At 35.9% G+C, this 19,001-nt stretch overlaps 1 protein-coding gene across 1 annotated transcript in view; it reads left to right on the forward strand.

The window, feature by feature from the left end:
- Positions 1–19,001, forward strand: part of LOC134527278 (uncharacterized) — a 466,201-nt gene that overhangs the window by 14,842 nt on the left and 432,358 nt on the right. Inside the window, exon 2 of the mRNA XM_063359815.1 lies at positions 17,123–17,323. Within this exon, the coding sequence (XP_063215885.1) occupies positions 17,151–17,323 (173 nt within the window). The 5' untranslated portion in view covers positions 17,123–17,150. The remainder of the gene's footprint in view (positions 1–17,122; positions 17,324–19,001) is intronic.

Below are 19,001 nucleotides of genomic sequence, written 5' to 3' on the forward strand. Positions count from 1 at the left end.
ATAAAAATATTACAAGTCCGAATATGTGTGTTAATGTTTTATATATATACCTTATTAAATTCTTAGATCGGTAATTGTCTTGATGGCCGAGCGGTTAAAGAGTATGTTTTCCAACCTAAAGGTCAGAGCTGTGTTGGTTCGAATCTCAGTAGTTCCAAACGTATTTTGTATAAAAACAATATTTTAATATATTGATAAGGACCATAATAACATTGGTATATAATGAAATATCGACCTTATGTGTATGAATAGAGCGATGGTGATGCTCTCTAGGAAGAAACATCAGAAACAAAGATGGGGAAATCCAAGATGGCGGAACATAATGTAAATTCAAGATGGCGGTCCCCAGCACAAGAAAAAATCAAGATGGTGATAGTAACAACATCCAAGATGGCGGCCTCCAGCAGACGAAAACAAATGACTGTTGTGATGTCATAAACAAAGATGACGATCGTAACGATAATTGCAACAGGTGTGATTAAAATGGCGGCTATGACTTCATAATATTAAATACTAGAAAATAAAATGGTGTAAAGTTCTAGAATTCAAAATGGCGGCAGGAAATTATGTAATCCAAGATGGCGGCCGGAACTGACATAATCCAAGATGGCGGCTGGAAGTGACGTCAGGGGTCAAAGGTCATAACAGTGACGTCAGGGGTCAAAGGTCACTGCTCCTAGCTCCTTTGCCACCAGTCACTGTCCCCGCATCGGCATAACCTAACTACTAATGGGATGTCTTTCACATTATGATAAGGACACGGACCGCCCATAGATTAGGACTATTATAAACGGGCCTTTAAGAGGAAAAATTAACACCAAGAAATAAACCTTAGGTCCATCCGAATGCAAGTGGAGCGCTTTACCATGGCACCACGCCAGCTTTTTTCGGCAACCATGATCAAGTTGAAGAAATGTTAATAGCCTAAAATAAATTATAGCCTTACTGTATAGCCGCAAACAATGTTGTATTGTTGAAATAACATGGGGCGTAATTACGATTGAACGATGGGCTACAAGTTTATTTTATTTTTATTTTTTTTTAACTTTAAACAATGTTCTGAACTGGTCACGCATTTACAGTGAGTAGTTACATTTTGTCCTATTTTACAAATCCTTGATAACGGATAAACCAGCAACATTATCAGTTTCCGTGAATATAACTTACGTCAAATATGTTCATGTTCGATTGTGATTCAGATTAACGTCACGTCTATAACTATAAGAGAAGGAAAAGATTTATTAATGTGTTTTTTTTTGCAATTTTTCGAATCAAAAACATTTTAGTTAATTATCTGGCACTATACTAGCAGGGTTGATGATTATAATCCTGACATTTTGAGAGAGCCTCAGTGCCGTGTAGCGAGACTGTGGTCTGCGTCGTGGCAATTTCAGCTCTGTATTTCTTCATTGCTTTGGAACGTTTAATGATTTTACTTTTGAGATAACGTCTGCCGTTTCGCAATTTTTGTGACGCCATCGCAACAGCAAATATCACTACTGTATATAAGTTAAATTAATTTCACTAAGCTAATGCATTCAAAATATCAAACCGCAAGCATTAAACCACTGACCACTACTCCTGACAACTCGTTTAAACTGCGGTGGGGAAACGAAGAAGGACCGCTGGTCTAGAAGCAGGTAGAGATGATTATCACAGACGGGACAGGTACTTGGCAACGCCGGGCCAAGTCCGCCTGCTCTTTCCGGGAAGAGGGAAATACGAGCCAGACAGTGGGGCACCACTAGAGTGGCGGGTTGCATTCAATATATTTTGGAATTCCAGGGGATACATTTATCTCGTAGAGGCTCACAACTTTGATACACTGAAAGTCACATATTTTGTTATTTTAGATGAAAGTATATTCATATATGTATTTCGTAATTGTATTTTTATATGTTTTGAACAAATATTTTTGGATCTAGAAAAAAATTACACTTTCTCATCTTGTGACTCAAGCACACAAATAACTTATTATGTTTAAAAATTTTAAAATACAGCACTCAATAGTATACATTATGAACTCCTAAATTACCAAAAATTTATAAATAACTTTGATCGGCTATTGAAATAATGTCTACAAGAAATGTCATATATTTTAAATTTGATTGCCAGCTATGAGAAAACTATAAGTTATAGCGAAAATCGGTTTTGCACAGAAACATGTATGCATGAGGCCAACATAAAGACAAAATAATATGCTATAAATAATGTTAAACCTAACACACTTAGCATTGTTGCCACGCACTAGATGTCTTATCATTCTTAATTTTCCCATACAAGTAAAAAACACCCGTGTGATATTAACAACGAAGCATAAGAGTTCAATTAGTATTTAAATACTTTTTATCACTTTAAATCGCAAATCTAAACTATTGTTTTTTTTCCTCTCTCTGTGTTTAATTTGTTTGTTTTTCTTTTACTAGAATTATTTTTATTATTTTTAATTAATTTTCATTTTTCGGACAATCAATAATTTTCCTCTCCCGTTACAATACTGACAAGGACTTGCATATGTATATATATATACATATATATACACACACACACACACACATATATATATATAAGCGAAATACCATTCACTGACTCACTCATCACGAGATCTCTAAAACTATACACCCGATTGACTTGAAATTTAGCATAGTTACTCATTTCTTGATGTAGACGCTCAGTAAGAACGGATTCTGCGGAAATCCGATCCCAAGGGGAATTTCGGGGGCGTAATATATCAAAATTTCCAGTTTTTGCTAGGAAATCACCATGGCAACGGCTGTTGCTTTGTTGATGCTTCATTCGTCTCTATGGCAACTATTTCATTTTTAGTGCAGTTCTCATCACCGTTGAAATTTTGCGGGTACTTTAAATATCAAAAATTGGCCTTTGTTTCAAGTATATATATTTTACAGACTTGAAACTTCACAGTAATGTTCTTTATGTTACGCAGGATGACCATATCAGAAAATTAGATCCCATGGGTGGTTAAAACCAGGCAACAGTGGGTACTTTGTCTGCATGAGAACAGGATTTTGCATTGTTCATGCCTTCTACGTCTCCATGGCAACGGGCATCGCGCGGCAGAGGCGTACCCGGAAGCGTATCCAGGGGGGGGGGGGCACGGGGGCACGTGCCCCCCCCCCCCCTCCAGAAGGTTAAAAAATGCACTGGATAAATTAGTGCATGAAATAAATTTTTCTGTAATTTAATGAAAATACGTTCATGTAGTTTACATTTTACGGTATTTATTCATTAGAGCCGCACATCGAAGTTACTTCTAATAATCGATAATCTCGATTCAAGGTAGTACACGTAGTTCCAGCTAACGCCACCAGGGTTTACTAGGAACTGTTGGGAACGGCCAATAATGTTCCAGGATCCAGGCAGAAGGGATTGTATCTATAACCAAGGGCTTAGTGAGTTATCATCTCGCCCAACAGCATTTTAGTATTTTTATTTATGCGTTAGTTTATATTTAGTGTTTTTAATGCAGTGCTGTCAAGATGAATAGTAAGAAAAAGAAGAGACAACTGGGCTTGGATTCTTTTTTCTGCAAAAAATCGAAGGTAAGTGAATCCCAAAATTATACTTATAGGGCTGTGTATGTACTTATTTTCATTGTGAGACTTTGCAATAACAATAATTAGGTACTATCTAAGTTCATACCCGCGAAACGTAATCACTATGATGAACTGAAAATTAATTTTAAGAAAAGCCCCTCGAAGTAATGGGGTTTGATTGGCGCTGTTTTAAAGTAACGACGCCAATTAATTAGGGCATGATTTTAAGTGTAGCGCAAATATAGATTCAAAGTAGCGCTGTTTTCTTTTATGATAATGTTTGTTTCTGTGCGCACAAAATATCAAAATCATGTGTGTAGTTAATACAATGCGACAAATAAATGTGACGAATCAATTAACAATATATTTCCTTTATAGCTATTCGCTTCCTTCATTTTCATTCCGTGTTCAGCCAATATTTACAGTACGCCACTCCATCTACCACATCAGTAACAGCTCTGGTGAGAAAAACAAGAAGCTTTCAGCGCTATTTTACCTCACGCTACCAGATCGCGCTGGTGTGTCATTTTATTTCAGATACACATTTAGAAAGCAGATGCGGGAATTACATTAACAGGCGTAATAATTAATTAAAGTAAACAGAAGTAAATTAATAAAGCAATTATTTTTTTACTTTTTATTGCTTCTTTATTGAAAACTGTTATTTTGAATTCCGTTATTTTTTGTTAAAATATTTATTTTGCGCCTGCTTAGGAATGTTGGCCCAAAACCCAAGTGGCCCAAGCCGTTATTATGTGAACAATGTGGTACACGAATGTTTTTAAATTTAATTTCAGGCTATTCAAAATTTAATGTAATGTACTTAACATGTCTTTCGATATAAATTAGTTTTGTAAATTAATTGAAACGGGGGAACGGGTTTTGATTTAAATGGTAGTCAGTTATCATTTACCTAATAGAAAAACGAATTATTTTGATTAACATGCACTCTTATGGGAAAACATATTTGATTAGAGCTGTTTTAATGAGCGCTCTGTTTTCTTGAAATGGATTAGAATTAGAGCATTACTTCATGAGGCGGCTGTATACAAAAATCAAGCCATTTAATTGAAACATTTTTTAAACTGTGGTTAGCCTTAAAATGCTTTGTACCACATTTTGATTCTCGGTTCAAAACTAAACTTGAATATCATTGTTGTGTTTTATTTTTAGGGCATAGTAGAAGAATCAGAGAAGCACGAAGTACTGTCAGAACCAATTTCCTCCAAACCCTCGAATATACAGGATGAGATTAAGCCTACAACTTCCTCTTCTTTGTCTACTAGTTCTCAATCTACTTTAAGTAAAACAGACCTGATTAGTAGTAAGGTGCCGGTGCTAGCAATTTCGTGGCAAGATCGTGACTTTGGATATCTTTTGGACAGTGAAAGTGTTTCAATTTCACTATCAAAGGAAGATATATACCAATGGATGAAGAACTCGTGGGTACCTCCAACTGACTACAACTTTCCTTTGATTCTTAAGGAAAAAAAGAATAGGTCGTTTCAGTTAACTGGTTGAAACTCTATCCATGGCTCGCGTATAGCAAAAAGCTTAACGGAGGATTGTGTAAAAGTTGCGTACTATTTGGACGATCTGAGGGTGGTACGAATGATGTTCATTTAGGTAAACTTGTTGTAGAGCCTTTAAGTACTTTCAAAAAGGCAACAGAAACTTTAAAACATCATTCGAACACCAAATACCATAAAGCAAATGTAGTAGCAAGCCAAAATTTTGTAATGGTGATGGAGGGAAAATCTCATGATGTGATTTGTCAAATCAGAAGTGCAGGAAAGGCTGTTGTCGAAGAAAACAAAAAGAAATTGATACCTATAATAAAAACGGTAATTTTTTGTAGTGTCCAAAATATTCCACTTAGAGGACACAGGGATGATGGAGACTTAAAAACAGAGCAGTCATCCTATGAAGAAGGGAATTTTAGGGCTTTATTGAAGTTTCGAGTGGATGCTGGAGACAAGGACCTATTGTAACATATAGAGTCATGTAGCAAAAACAGCACGTATATAAGCAAGACCACTCAAAACGATATAATCCAGTGTTGTGGTGAGGTAATAACAGACAAAATTGCATCTAACATCAAGAATGCAGTATATTTTAGCTTGATTGTTGATGAAACAACAGATAATTCTATTAATGAACAAGTGTCTGTCTGTATTCGCTATTACGACCTTGCTACTTATTCCATTAAAGAAGACTTTATAAGGTTTGTTGACGGTGTAGACCTCACTGGAGAAAACATTTGCCGTACAGTATTAGGAGAACTTGCCAAATTGAACCTGGACATTCATAACTGTCGTGGACAAGCATTTGACGGCGGGTAAAATATGAGTGGAAAGTTTAAAGGCGTTCAGGCTAGAATAATGCAGCTAGAGCCGCTGGCCCTCTACACTCATTGTGCTAATCACAGACTTAATTAGGCTGTAAGTAAAGCTTGTACTGTGCCCAGCATAAGGAATGCTGTAGGGGTTATTTTTTCAGTAGCAAACTTTTTTCGTGAATCCGCTGGGAGAATTCATGCATTAGACCAAGAAATGGGAGACAGGCTGAAGAAAGGGAAACATACTCTCAAGGAACTGTGTGAAACAAGATGGATTGAACGGCATGATGCTGTACTTACCTTTCTAGAGGCTCTCCCTGTCTTACCATCAGTACTAAAAGAAATAGCCCAAAAATCATCTCAAGGGAGCAATGCATTTGCATTGATACATTGCATACTATCATCGGAGTTTATCATCTCTGTTGTTGTTCTAGGCGATATTTTAGGGATCACTTTACCCCTGTCTCGAAAGTTACAGGCTGAGTACATGGACGTATTCAAGCAATGCAACTAGTCAATGACACAATATCAAGCATCCAAGAGCATCGACATCACAGCAACAAAAAGTTTAAAACTATCTTCGAAAAATGTGAAGAGCTAGCTCATGATCTAGGGACTAGGATTAAAAAGCCAAGGGTAGTACAATTGCAAAGAAACCGATCAAATGTCGAGGCAGAGTCTGATGAAGAGTATTTTCGAATCAGTATTAACATACCATTCTTAGATTATCTAATCTGCGAACTCTCTTCCAGATTTCCAAAATCACAAATGACGCGAATTTCCGAACTAAACAAACTTATGTCACCAGACTTTGGAGAGGACTTCGAAGATTCTGTTCTGCGTGGAGTTCAGCTTTACCGGGATGATTTACCTTGTTTTTCTGCTGTGAAGGGAGAGCTGAATATTTGGAAACAAATGTGGTTATCTAAGCCCGATGATATGCCTAAACATCCTGCTCAAGCATACAAACTGGCAACAGATTTGCCAAATCTAAGAATACTTTTTCAGATCATCTGCACTCTCCCAGTCACATCCAGTGCAGCAGAACGTTCATTTTCAACACTAAGACGACTTAAAACTTACCTAAGAGCCACAATGACTGAAGAGAGGTTAAACGGACTAGCACTACTACACATACACCAAGATCTTGTATCTTTGAAGACAGCTGAGGAAGTTCTTGAGGTGTTTGCCAGAAAACATAAAAGAAAAATATCCCTAAGACTAGATTAAATTACTATGTTTATGTAAGAATTAAACTACTCTTGTATAATTTATTGATGTCCTTATCATTTTATTAAACATATAAGTTTTATAAAACTGTAAATGGTATTTATATGGCTACCCGTTAACATTAAAAGAAAATTCTCTTGGAGCTTCACCCATCGCCGGTTTTTTTTTGGGGGGGGGGATTACAGACTCCCAGTGCCCCCCCCCCCCCCAGAAGTCAATCCTGTATCCGCCCCTGGGCGTACCCACAAGGAGGGGCATGTATAATGAGCGGCGCAAGAGTGATCTGCCTGTAGACTGCCGTAGCGAAGTACGGGTACATCAGTTGTACGTTGCGTGCACGAGTTGGGAAACCATCGGTGCTATTCATTTTCTTTCCGGTACATTATACAGCATTGTATTACATTTTCACTGATTTTTTTTATTTACCATTACAGTAAATGGGAGATGTGGCTTAATTTTTTTCCATTAGTATAGCCGTGCGAAGCCGGGTCGGGCAGCTAGTAAAGTATATAATGTGCTGTGTACCTATTATTTAGAGTTTGTTTGCTCTCGCAAATTGAAAATCTTGCGCTTCCTGAAATATTTAAAAACCTAAGAATATTATATGTACTAAAACGTGTAATTTACACTGTTTGCCATACAATATTTATTCGTATGAAATCAATTTAATAATTGGCTTTTATGTTATTTTTGGCTCGCAGTAACATCAAGATATGTTTAACAATCTAAAAAAATCAAGAGAGCCTTTTTTGTTTTAAATATATGTATCTGCAAATTTTCATGATTAAATGCTTAAATAGCCCTATACACTTTTACAAGCAAGCTTATGGTTATATATATATTTTTTTTTTATCACCGTCGCATTTAATAAGTTTTCTGGGCTGGCAATAAAAATGTGGTATGTTAAAGTTATACGTGGACTTCGTTAAAAATTACACCTCTTTCCTTTTGCATCTCTTTTTCTCGCGGTCAAGCTTTTGTTACAGAGGGGGTTTTACCCATAATGCTTCTTCAAAAACAGCTTTTACATACATTTTCAGAAAAAAAATATTTTTTGAAAAGTAGGGCATCTAAGGCAGAGTACCGCAAGCAAAAATTCTTAGTATATTTTAAAATGTAAATTTATTTATGCTTTTTCATCTTTGCTGCAACACGGTATCCAGGGTGACATTTGATTCTGTTAATTGTTTTGCCTTTTTTTTCTTTAGAGTCCATGATTGAGATACCCTGCACAATATTTATTTCATATCCAAACAAGTTTTCGTGAAAATTTGCCGCGATTTCGTGAGTGAACAATAATAAAGTATTCTTGCTGGACTGGAGAACTCTAAGTACATCTTATTTTTACTGTATTTCTCTTTCTTGTGACCACGATTCGCTTCGGCATAAATAAGTGTTATTTTACATTTTAAAAAAAAATTCATTCAGAATTAGGAAATAACCCACATTTTTAATGTTGATCATTTTAATTTCGTACAGAGGTAATTTGATGGACGATATATATATAAGGTGGCTGCCCTGCGCGATGTCGTCATTCAGTTGAAATTTTCAGTGGAACCGTCAATGCTAGGCTAACGACTCACTATCAAATATATGATAACGGTCCTATTTTCTCTGTCTTCGCTTTGCATCTTTCAGTTCAGTTTCGGGAATCACTTCAGGTAGGCTCAGGCATGGTGTAAAGAAAGGGAGGTAAAACCGTTCGGCCGCCCAAACTCGTCCTCCACTGCGCACTACGTCACCTTGGTCGCACCACCCGGTCTACACGCAGCGCGCTTACGGGAATACGACGCAGAGACAGTTCATTTACAATCGTTTGAATAGTGAGAGTTACCACTAAGCGTAAAAATACTTTCCTATGTACATATTATAGCATGCATTTAGAACATATAGTTTGAATAAATATAATAGTATCAAAACACGGGGTTTATATTAGTAATGAAATTAATGAAGCAATATTTTTACCGCTTTTCATCACTTCAAAATGTTGACTGGGTCTTGCATTTATCTAGATACCGCAATGGCCATAAATGTTAGCACTGTCGAAAAAAAAAATGATTTTACATAAAACGTCACAGAATTGTAATGGGAATTCGAATGATACACTTCGAAAACATTTATTATGAATATTAATAAAACAGAGATAATAAACATTCAGGATGCAGGCAACAATGATTAATACATAAAATTCAATAAAAAATCAGACAAAAAATATATTTTTTTAAATACTTATTTGTAATTTACAAAACCATAAGAACTTTTGATTTATTTACTCATTTTAATTTTTTTTAGTAACAAACAATACACCAAAGGAATAAATAATGACCAAAAATATATTTAAAAATATATATTTAAAACATATTATTAACCCAAATAGCTCTACAATTATCAGCAAAAAACAGCTTGCAGGCATTACGCTGAGAATGTACAGAGCGATGGTCCCTGCAAACTTTATTTTTCAGTATTTAAAACGGCAGATTTTCAACGTATTAAATGCTATTTAAGGCATAAAACACAAATTCTTAAACAAAATTGTACCATTATCTAAACGCTTGAATGGAAAAAATTGGCAAAATTAAAAGTTGATAACAATGAATTCATTTACGTTAATTTCCATTATTGTGTGTAAACTAACAAAATAACACAACACAAGCAGATTGTAATGCAGAAAGCTTAAAATACCTTTAAGTTAATAACATATTATTAAAATCAGTATGATCACATGTAACTAGAGAAGTAGGCTAATCCACTTTCACGCACCGCATTTTAAGCGGTATTGTGCATTTATATTTTATGTTAAATACATATAAATAGTAATAAAATAGTAATGAATTAAAAATTAACTTCTTCCAAAGCCTATACGAATTCATTTAAAACAAACATATTTTACCTCGAATTTTAAAAGTGGTTGTATGTAAGCCTGTTTCGTTTCTGTATATTTTATAATTAATATCTAACAGTTTTGCGTGTATATTTAACAAGCTGCCCGACCCGGCTTCGCACGGCTATACTAATGGAAAAAAATTAAGCCACTTCTCGTATTTACAGTAATGGTAAATAAAAAAAATCTGTGAAAATTTATTACAATGCTGTATAATGTACCTGAGAGAAAATGAATAGAACCGATGGTTTCCCGACTCGTGCACGCAACGTACAACTGATGTACCCTTACTTCGCTACGGCAGTCTACAGGCAGATCGCTCTTGTGCCGCTCATTATACATGCCCCTCCTTGTGGTTACGCCACTGCCGCGCGATGCCCGTTGCCATGGAGACGTAGAAGGCATGAACAATGCAAAATCCTGTTCTCATGCAGACAAAGTACCCACTGTTGCCTGGTTTTAACCACCCATGGGATCTAATTTTCGGAACATGTTATCCTGCGTAACATAAGGAACATTACTGTAAAGTTTCAAGTCTGTAAGATATATATATAATTGAAAAAAGGGCAATTTTTGATATTTAAAGTACCCGAAAAATTTCAACGGTGATGAGGACTGCACAAAAAATGAAATAGTCGTTGCCATAGAGACGAACGAAGCATCAACAAAGCAATAGCCGTTGCCATGGTGATTTCCTACATTTTCTTCCTCGTCCCAACCATTCACTGCAGCAGATGTCTCTAATGTCGCCTGTAGTCAGCCCACGACGATTGGCCATTAAAGGTGGGTGGCTTGAATATTGGGTGACCAGTTGCGCCTTCTACCTTCACATCTCCATAAAAACTACTCCGTTTCGTAGCAGATGTAGCTACCTTGAACATCCAAATGGCCCCCTTCAGTTACCACTGCTACTCGCTAATGGTGGCCTGCTCGAGTAGAGCTTACTGTTGTGCTACTCGCGGTTCGGTGGCCTTCTTGAGTTGAGCTAAATGTTGCGCCACTCGCTGTTCGGTGGCCTGCTCAAGTTGAGCTTGCTGTTGCACCATCAGTTCTAGGTGTTACTCCAAACAGTGCACTTATCCATCCAACTGAATACTGATTTCTTTCATCTTCATCTTTAATTCTTTTTGAGCAGCCACGAGTTCATTACGCATATCTTCCCAACACATCTTCATTTCAACTTGGTTCTTCATGTTTTCGATCTCTTTCTTCATTTCATTATTCATCTCTTCTCGGCAATTCTCCAACCCTTCTTGTCAATTCTTCAATTCACTCTTCGTCTCTCCTTGGCTACGTGATCAATTTTTTCCTTTATCTCTTCATGGTTCGACCAAGAAAGCCGTTAATTTTTAGAGTTCGTTGGCAGCCATCTTCCATGTCAACATACACTATCAATCGGTCACTATCACTAGTATCCTCTATACTAACTATAATTTCGCCTACGATCTAAATTCATGCTTAAAACTAACACAAAATTTACTACACTTAAAACTAACCAACTAACTAATTTGAAAAACAAAATTCATATTTTTAAATTTTATTAATTCGCTATTAAATATTCGTTAACTTTTCTTTAGGGCTACCCTACTTCTGACACCAAAATGTCACGAACTATGTGGGGTAGAACTGGGTTGTAAGGGACAGCCCAATTAAGCTTTATTACAGTTTTATTAATTATTAATATTTACAGTACTGATAATTAACCATTCTGAAATAACAAACGTAACTCTTACTTTTCCCTTTAACGTTCTAATTTTTTTACAGAAAACTAGACAGACAATTAAAGCAAAATAATGAAAAGGGCAGGCATGGGGCCCTGGGTGGTCAGCCGGCTTGTCTGCTTAAGGCTAGAGGAAGCTGGTCTCTCCCAAGGTGGTATAAGTCAACGGAGTGGGTATATGTACTAAAGCTGATGTCACTCTGGTCAGCAATTGCAATTGGTTAACAAAACAAATAGTATATACAGGATGTGTTCCATAAGTAATGCGACCAATTTTTTCTGACGCGACGATACACTGCAGCATGTTTTAACCTGCTGGGCTATGTGGAGGGGGGGGGGGGGAGGGGGGTGTTAGCTTCAAAATGTTTTCCCGGCCTCAGTCACCTCCAAGCTGCTGGAGAGTCAGAACGTGCATTCCCGTGAACCCCGTTTTGAGTTGTAACACAGCGTGATTGAGGGCTGAGAGGAGATCGCAGACGAAACCCGCAGTGGACGTCCATCAAGCTCCCGAATCGACGAAAATGTGACGTGTGTGCGTGCGTGTTCGTACGTGTGTGCATGCGTGTGTGTGTGTGTTGGTTTGAATTCTGACCATGGTTGAGCCATCAATTGGTAGCACAGAATCTAAACATGAAAACAACAGTTTATAGCATTGAAACCAAAAATTTGAAATTGAGTAACGAACAAAAGGACATGCGAGTGCTCCGGGGGCAAGAACTCTTTAAAAAGGTGTGAAAATCATCCTAATTTTTTAAACTCCACTATCACCGGTGATGAATCAGAGATTTTGAGTACGACCCGGAGACAAAGAGGCAGAGTTCAGAGTGGCATACCACAGTGTCGCCCACCCTATATTTTACCTCTGTGAAAACACTAGTGAAATGACATATCTTTGCATTGTGTGATAGATTCTGTCCAACCTCCCCCCCCCCCCCAAGAAAAAAACACACACACAATTCTACAAGTAGCAGCCCGTAATTACATTATGTAACTTTTCATCTTTTACTTTTGCTACATAAGAAACTAAACCCTACTCATGAAAAAAAAATGTTTTTTTTTTGTGAGAGCTATGTTGGAGTGCTAAAATGGAAGCAAGTTAATAGAAAAAGGTAATGAAAAAAAAATACTAAAATAGCAAATCCTTGATTTTAAAATACCAGATATTAAAGAGAGCAATAAAATACAAATTTAAAAAGCGTTACTTCACAAACCAATAGAATAAAAAATCAATTATTACCAAACTATTAATGAATCCTGAAATCTTGTGGCGGACATGAAAGAAATTCTGTCGAGAAAGCAAAACTTTATTCGTCTGAAATTAAGCCCACCCACATACGTATCCATTCATAATTTCAAAGTAGGCTATATATATTTCTTTACTTCTAATTATATAAGTATTATATGAATAAGTAGGTATTATTTCTTTGAAATCTCCCTAATACTTCAGATAAGAAGAATTTTTAAGTATGTTACAGTTTTTTAAGTATTTTAAATAATTTGCACTTACTAAAAATTTTTTTACCCACATTTTTGTACAATTAATATTACATAACGGCATATAGAAACAAGCATGTTAAATTCTACAATCTTTGTAGCACTGCAATGGTAATTTTATTAATGTTATTTTTTTCATTGCTTTTATTTAATAGTGTAGTTGTAAGCAGACACTTAAGTTTTGAGTATGCAAAAATTCACAAAAAGAAATTAACATAATCAAAACACTATGGTAAATAAAAAAAAATGGTTCTCTGTAAAGTCGGTTTACGGACGATAGTTTAACGTGACAACATCATAACAAAACATTGATGAGTTGATTGCATACTTTTATGAATAAAATTGAATCATTTTTATTTTAATAATAAAATAATAAATACTTTAAATTATACTAGTAATCAGATTTTTAAAATGCAAGAATAATTAACCTTTATTGCCGAAATTGTTGTTGTAATAAGCAATAAAAACCACATTACTTTACACTTCACTTTATAAACAGTCAACAGGAAGAGAGATAGATGCGGCGCAAGCGTACAATGAGCCTAACTGGACACAGCATAACGGAACAATGTGCGTAACGGGACACAGCGTAACGGAACAATGTTCGTAACGGGACACTTATTCGTGCTTGCAGCCGGCGTTTATCGATTTATTAGACGTTGTCACGTCAAAAATTTAATTTGCAAGTCTCTCCATGTCCGTCAAGTTCCACAGTTCACACTCTTGACTAGAGCTAGCTGAAAAGTGCTTTGTCCCTTACCACGCGCCTGTCCTCACACAGTCTCGCGCCACTCGGTCGCACTCCCTCGATCCCGTCGCTCTGCGTCGCGCCACTCTCGAGGGGGTCTCTCACCCTCTTCGCCGATGTCGCACTTCCCTTTACTCTCGGAACTCGCCCGTAACTTGCTCGGAACTCCTATGAAGGCCAGCATGGACCTTTTATATTTTGTGTGGCCTTCCCCGAACCGACGAGAGCGGATGTTACGAGTCGCGTCATCCCGGACCGACTAGATGCCCGAACAGTCCAGAAAGGCACCGCCATTTTCAAGCACTCCTTGCAGCGGCCCGTGTAATTCCCAAGGCCTGACAGAGATAAAAATAAACATTGCTATGGAAGGATGATACGCATGGAGCGGGGTGGAGTAGGTAGGGACCCGACCAGGTGCACGAGGTATGCCTTAAGTCAGTGGACGGCACGCGACAAGGCGCGTAATGCCAGAGGCCTTGCAGGGGTAGCAGCCAGCTACAAAACTGGCGCATGTCGCGGTCCTGTCTGCGTTCGTAACTATATTTAAAACTTAGTACCGCTTTCGTAATGCTTTTGAGAACCAAAAAATTGTTAAATATTTTTGATACAATTTTCGTTTCAATACAATTGTTATGGCTAGTTTATTAAAGGAATTTTTTAGGTTCTGTTACAACTATTCAAGTTTACAAAATTTATTACAGGATTGTTTCATTACCATTTATTTCATTTTGGCATAGCAATACGCTTAGTATAGCCCCCGGTGTTCGAAAAAGTTAATATTTACGTGTGCATGTTGTCACAAAAGGGTCAGCAATCTTGACGACTTAGGCTCGTGGCTATAATAGTTTTTGAATGCATGCACATTGGACATTAAACCCGTTAAATATCCTTTGTGTAATGTGTGGTTAATTTATTGCATTTTTGTGCATACTAATATTTCACCCTCAATGCAGCAAAGAAATATAAATTCAAAAATGCCGGCCATAATAATTCCAGTTTAGGGGGAAATGTCATAGGTTCAAAGTTGAAGCATTTACATGAACCTCATTCGGTACTAACGTTGTTCAGGTAGTGCTACGCAATCAAGAGTACCATCTTGTTAATCAGAATTATTGTTAAATTTTAAAAAGTAAAAAACTTACAGTTTTTCCTTTAAATGAATACATTTCTTATATTTATCATGTTGAGCATTAGAAAAATAATAATTTTATACTAATTTTCGTGACTAAGTTTTATGTTATTATTATTATTTTTTTGCCAAATGAGGACACATAAATTTGCTTGTTACATAGTTCAGATTTTTAAACATCACTGGCGAGTACTGAAAGACTCGGGCAAAATTTTATTTGGTAAGTCAAGATCATTTATAATTAATAATTAATCATATTTAACAATATTGTTTCTATCTCTCGAAAAAATTACAATAAGTGAATTGCAATGAAGAAACAGCATTTATCAAATGCAAATATTTCCTTAGTATTGTTTTACCACTAGATATAACCAATGGTTAAAGCATGTCATGAAAGACTAGTTTTGACAGAACCGGTGCTCGAGCACTGTGTATTTAGGTTATGAATGTGTTCATTTATATTGCAAATACACATAAACAACACACAGCTACTTAATACAATTGCATTTAATTTCCTGATATTTATTCATATAGTTTGTTGGTTACAGATGCCCAGCATGAAACCCTTACCGTTACATTTATTCTGGTAGTCTACAGAATAGTATCTTTCCCAGCTCTATGGTAAAGTTCCCTTACAGATTTTTTCTCACAAACATAAGGCAAACCAATCCTTTACAACTTGTTAAATTCACATGGTTTTGAGTTTAAAAATAATAAGGATTTTTTTAAATTTTAGCCAGTTATGGCATTATCCATGTTAATGCACAGAAGTTAAACTTAGATATGATTCTTGAAAAACACGAATTTCAAAAATTTATTCAAATTTGATGTCAGCAGAAAAACACTAGCAGATCAGACACAAAATTACTAACAATTTATGCTGCTCAAATTAAACAGATTTTTGACTTGAGAACGTCTAATAAATCGATGAACACCGGCTGCACGCACGAAAAAGTGTTCCGTTACGCACATTGTCCCGTTTCGCTGTGTCCTCTTACACTCATTTAATATTGCTCTTTGCTAACCTGAACCTCCTAGCATTGCGACCGAGTCCGTGGCGCAAATATATTATTTTTGACTGCATCTTGGTGTTGGGTAAGCCATTTTCCTTCACATCATGACTTTTATGGAAATAACATTCTTACTTTTTAAAAAAATTATTATTTATTGGAAATCTCTGTTAAAATTTAAAATGTTAAAAGAATATTTTTCGAATTCGTAGCAAAAAAATTGGTTGTCTGTAAAGTCGGTTTACGGACGATAGTTTAACGTGACGTCATAACAAAACATTGATAAAATGATTGCATACTTTTATGAATAAAATTGAGTCATTTTTATTGAATTATCGCTATTTTGTATGAATACAAAGAAGGAGTGAAATGAAATCTACAATTTAATTGATAAATTTACTTTTATTTGCATTCATTCATTCAAAAATGTTTATTATTTTAACGAAGAGATTATTTTAACTAATAATTTTTATACATGTTTGCTATTTAACATCTTCCAATCTGTGTTATTCTGTTAAGGATAGGACAATGATAGGAAAAGTAGGAAACGAATAGGAGTGTTTCAAGTTTAATGTTCCTCGAAAAAGTCAAATCGATGGTTGTTCCAATCGAGTGGAAGAGATATAGATGCGGCGCAAGCGTACAATGAGCATAACGGGACAAAACGTAACGGGACAATGTGCGTAACGGGACACTTTTACGTGCGTGCAGCCAGCGTTCATTGATTTATTAGACGTCACGTCAAAACACAAATATAACCCAGTTATTTTCAAAGAAAATAGTATATAACCAAAATATATGGATTAACCTGCCCCTCTTATTCTATTTATCTCTCTCTCTCTTTCTCTCTCTTCGCATTTGTAACAAAAGTTTTTATTGTAAATCAAACTACAAAAACTCTATGAAATTAAAAAAAAACTCATTACATTTGACTTCATACCATTAAGAGGCAGGTAATAATACTGTAAATAATATTGTTAGTCAACAGGAGTGAGTGAATGATGATAACTTTCAGGTGTGAGTGGTAGCAGAGCGTGGTCGTCATGGTAACACGAGTAGCTACAGCACACTTCCCAGACAAGACTCTGGTGGGAGTGCCACAGTTGCTGGAGGACCTTCAAAGGCTGTCAGAGGACCACGAGTCTGCTGACATCGTATTCCTGGTGGGGCGAGAGGAGGTGCCCGTCTACGCCCACAGGATCATTCTCATGGCCAGGTGAGGGTGCCCTCCCTACACAGCGCATATAGTGCATGTGGGAAAACTCTAGTTCAGCTTGAGATATGATCTTGTTGTGAATGTTAAAACCCTCGATAACTCACACTTTTTAATTATGAGAATGTTATGTATCATGTATTGCCAACTCATATTGTTAAAACACCTTAAAATACCAATTTTACTCTCTCTTTCTTACGGGAGAAAAGTGGTAGTATATAAAGATATCAGAATCTTGAATAAAAAAAAAGCTTTAGTGAGATTCAATTATAAACTATAAAATCATATATTTTAAAAAGTTATTAAGCCCGTGAGAGAACAGAAGTGAATCCGCAATGTTGATCTCAATATAAATAATTAAATTAAAAACTGTTTTGGGAATTTAAAGTATATTTTATTGACAGATTGTTATTGGTGTTTCCTGAAGCATGTGTAATGTAGCATTGATTTTAGTAATGTGATTTAGCTAAATGATTATAATTATAATTAATATCATTAGGATAATGATTTTTACAAATATTAAACATGTGTTCGTAGTGTAAAATGGGATAATATGGCCCCATGTATTTCTTGTAGGCTATGGTTTTGTGGTAGCTTCTGGTAGCGGAATGCCAATCGTGAGGAATCGGATATGTTTGGGGGTTTCCACCGCACAGTTCATATGATCATGGGGTTGGATGCCATTTTAGACGACTCTACTTCAACCATCTTGGAATCCACTATTTGAAAATCAATAATTGTGAAGCTATAAATTAGGGGAAAAACCTGAATTCATAAAAAATTATCTTTATGAAATAATTGTTAATTCGGTTGATATCCAACCATGGTTCGATCCTTGCCCAATGCAAAAATTGTAATTTCAGACTGAAATTTTTATTTTAAAAATATATGGTGAAAAATCCTCAAATATGTGTAAATTACTCATCTACCTGCCTACAATTGATTGGATTGATTCCTGTCCGTGTTTCGATCCTTGCTCAATGAAAAAAAACTTTATTTTAGGCCAAAAAAATACTTATTTAATAAAATATGGTAAAAAATCCTAAAAGAGGCATAAATTTCTCAACCAACAGACACTAAAAAAAATATTCTATCGATTCATATCCTTAGTTAGATTTTTGTTAAATGCAAATGATTATTTTAGGGGGAAAAAAAGAATTTAATTAAAAATATAAAAAAATCCTAAAACTGCTTATATTGCTCATCCAATAGTCACCAGTAAGTTACCAATGCCCTCTTCGCCGGCATCTTGTAAATTAGTAAATTTAACCTAGATATTAAGGAAAAATTCAAATAATCATCAAATAATTACGTTTAAAAAAATAATGTATTCGATCCTTGTTCAATACAAAATATAATTTCAGTTAGAATATTTTTAGTTTAATTTAACTTTGAAGTCACAGAATTACAAAATTACAAATAAAAATAAACCACATAAATTCTTAAGTACCAAAAAGGAAATTACTAGCGTTTTTCGATTTCTACAGTTTTCTTAGAAGGCGAAGCGAGTCCCTTGTATGTCTTGACATGTGTTTTCAGGGCAGTGTTAAATGACAATCGATTAACAAGCAACGTACAATCAGAGGCCAGGTACAAGCAGTCAGTGGCCAGTCACACCCAGTTTGTTGTCTGGGAACGTCAGATGGGTTGACCAAACAAGCGCGTCTAGTCGGTTGGTCAG

This window comes from Bacillus rossius, chromosome 1, assembly GCF_032445375.1.
Source record: "Bacillus rossius redtenbacheri isolate Brsri chromosome 1, Brsri_v3, whole genome shotgun sequence".
NCBI lineage: Eukaryota > Metazoa > Arthropoda > Insecta > Phasmatodea > Bacillidae > Bacillus > Bacillus rossius.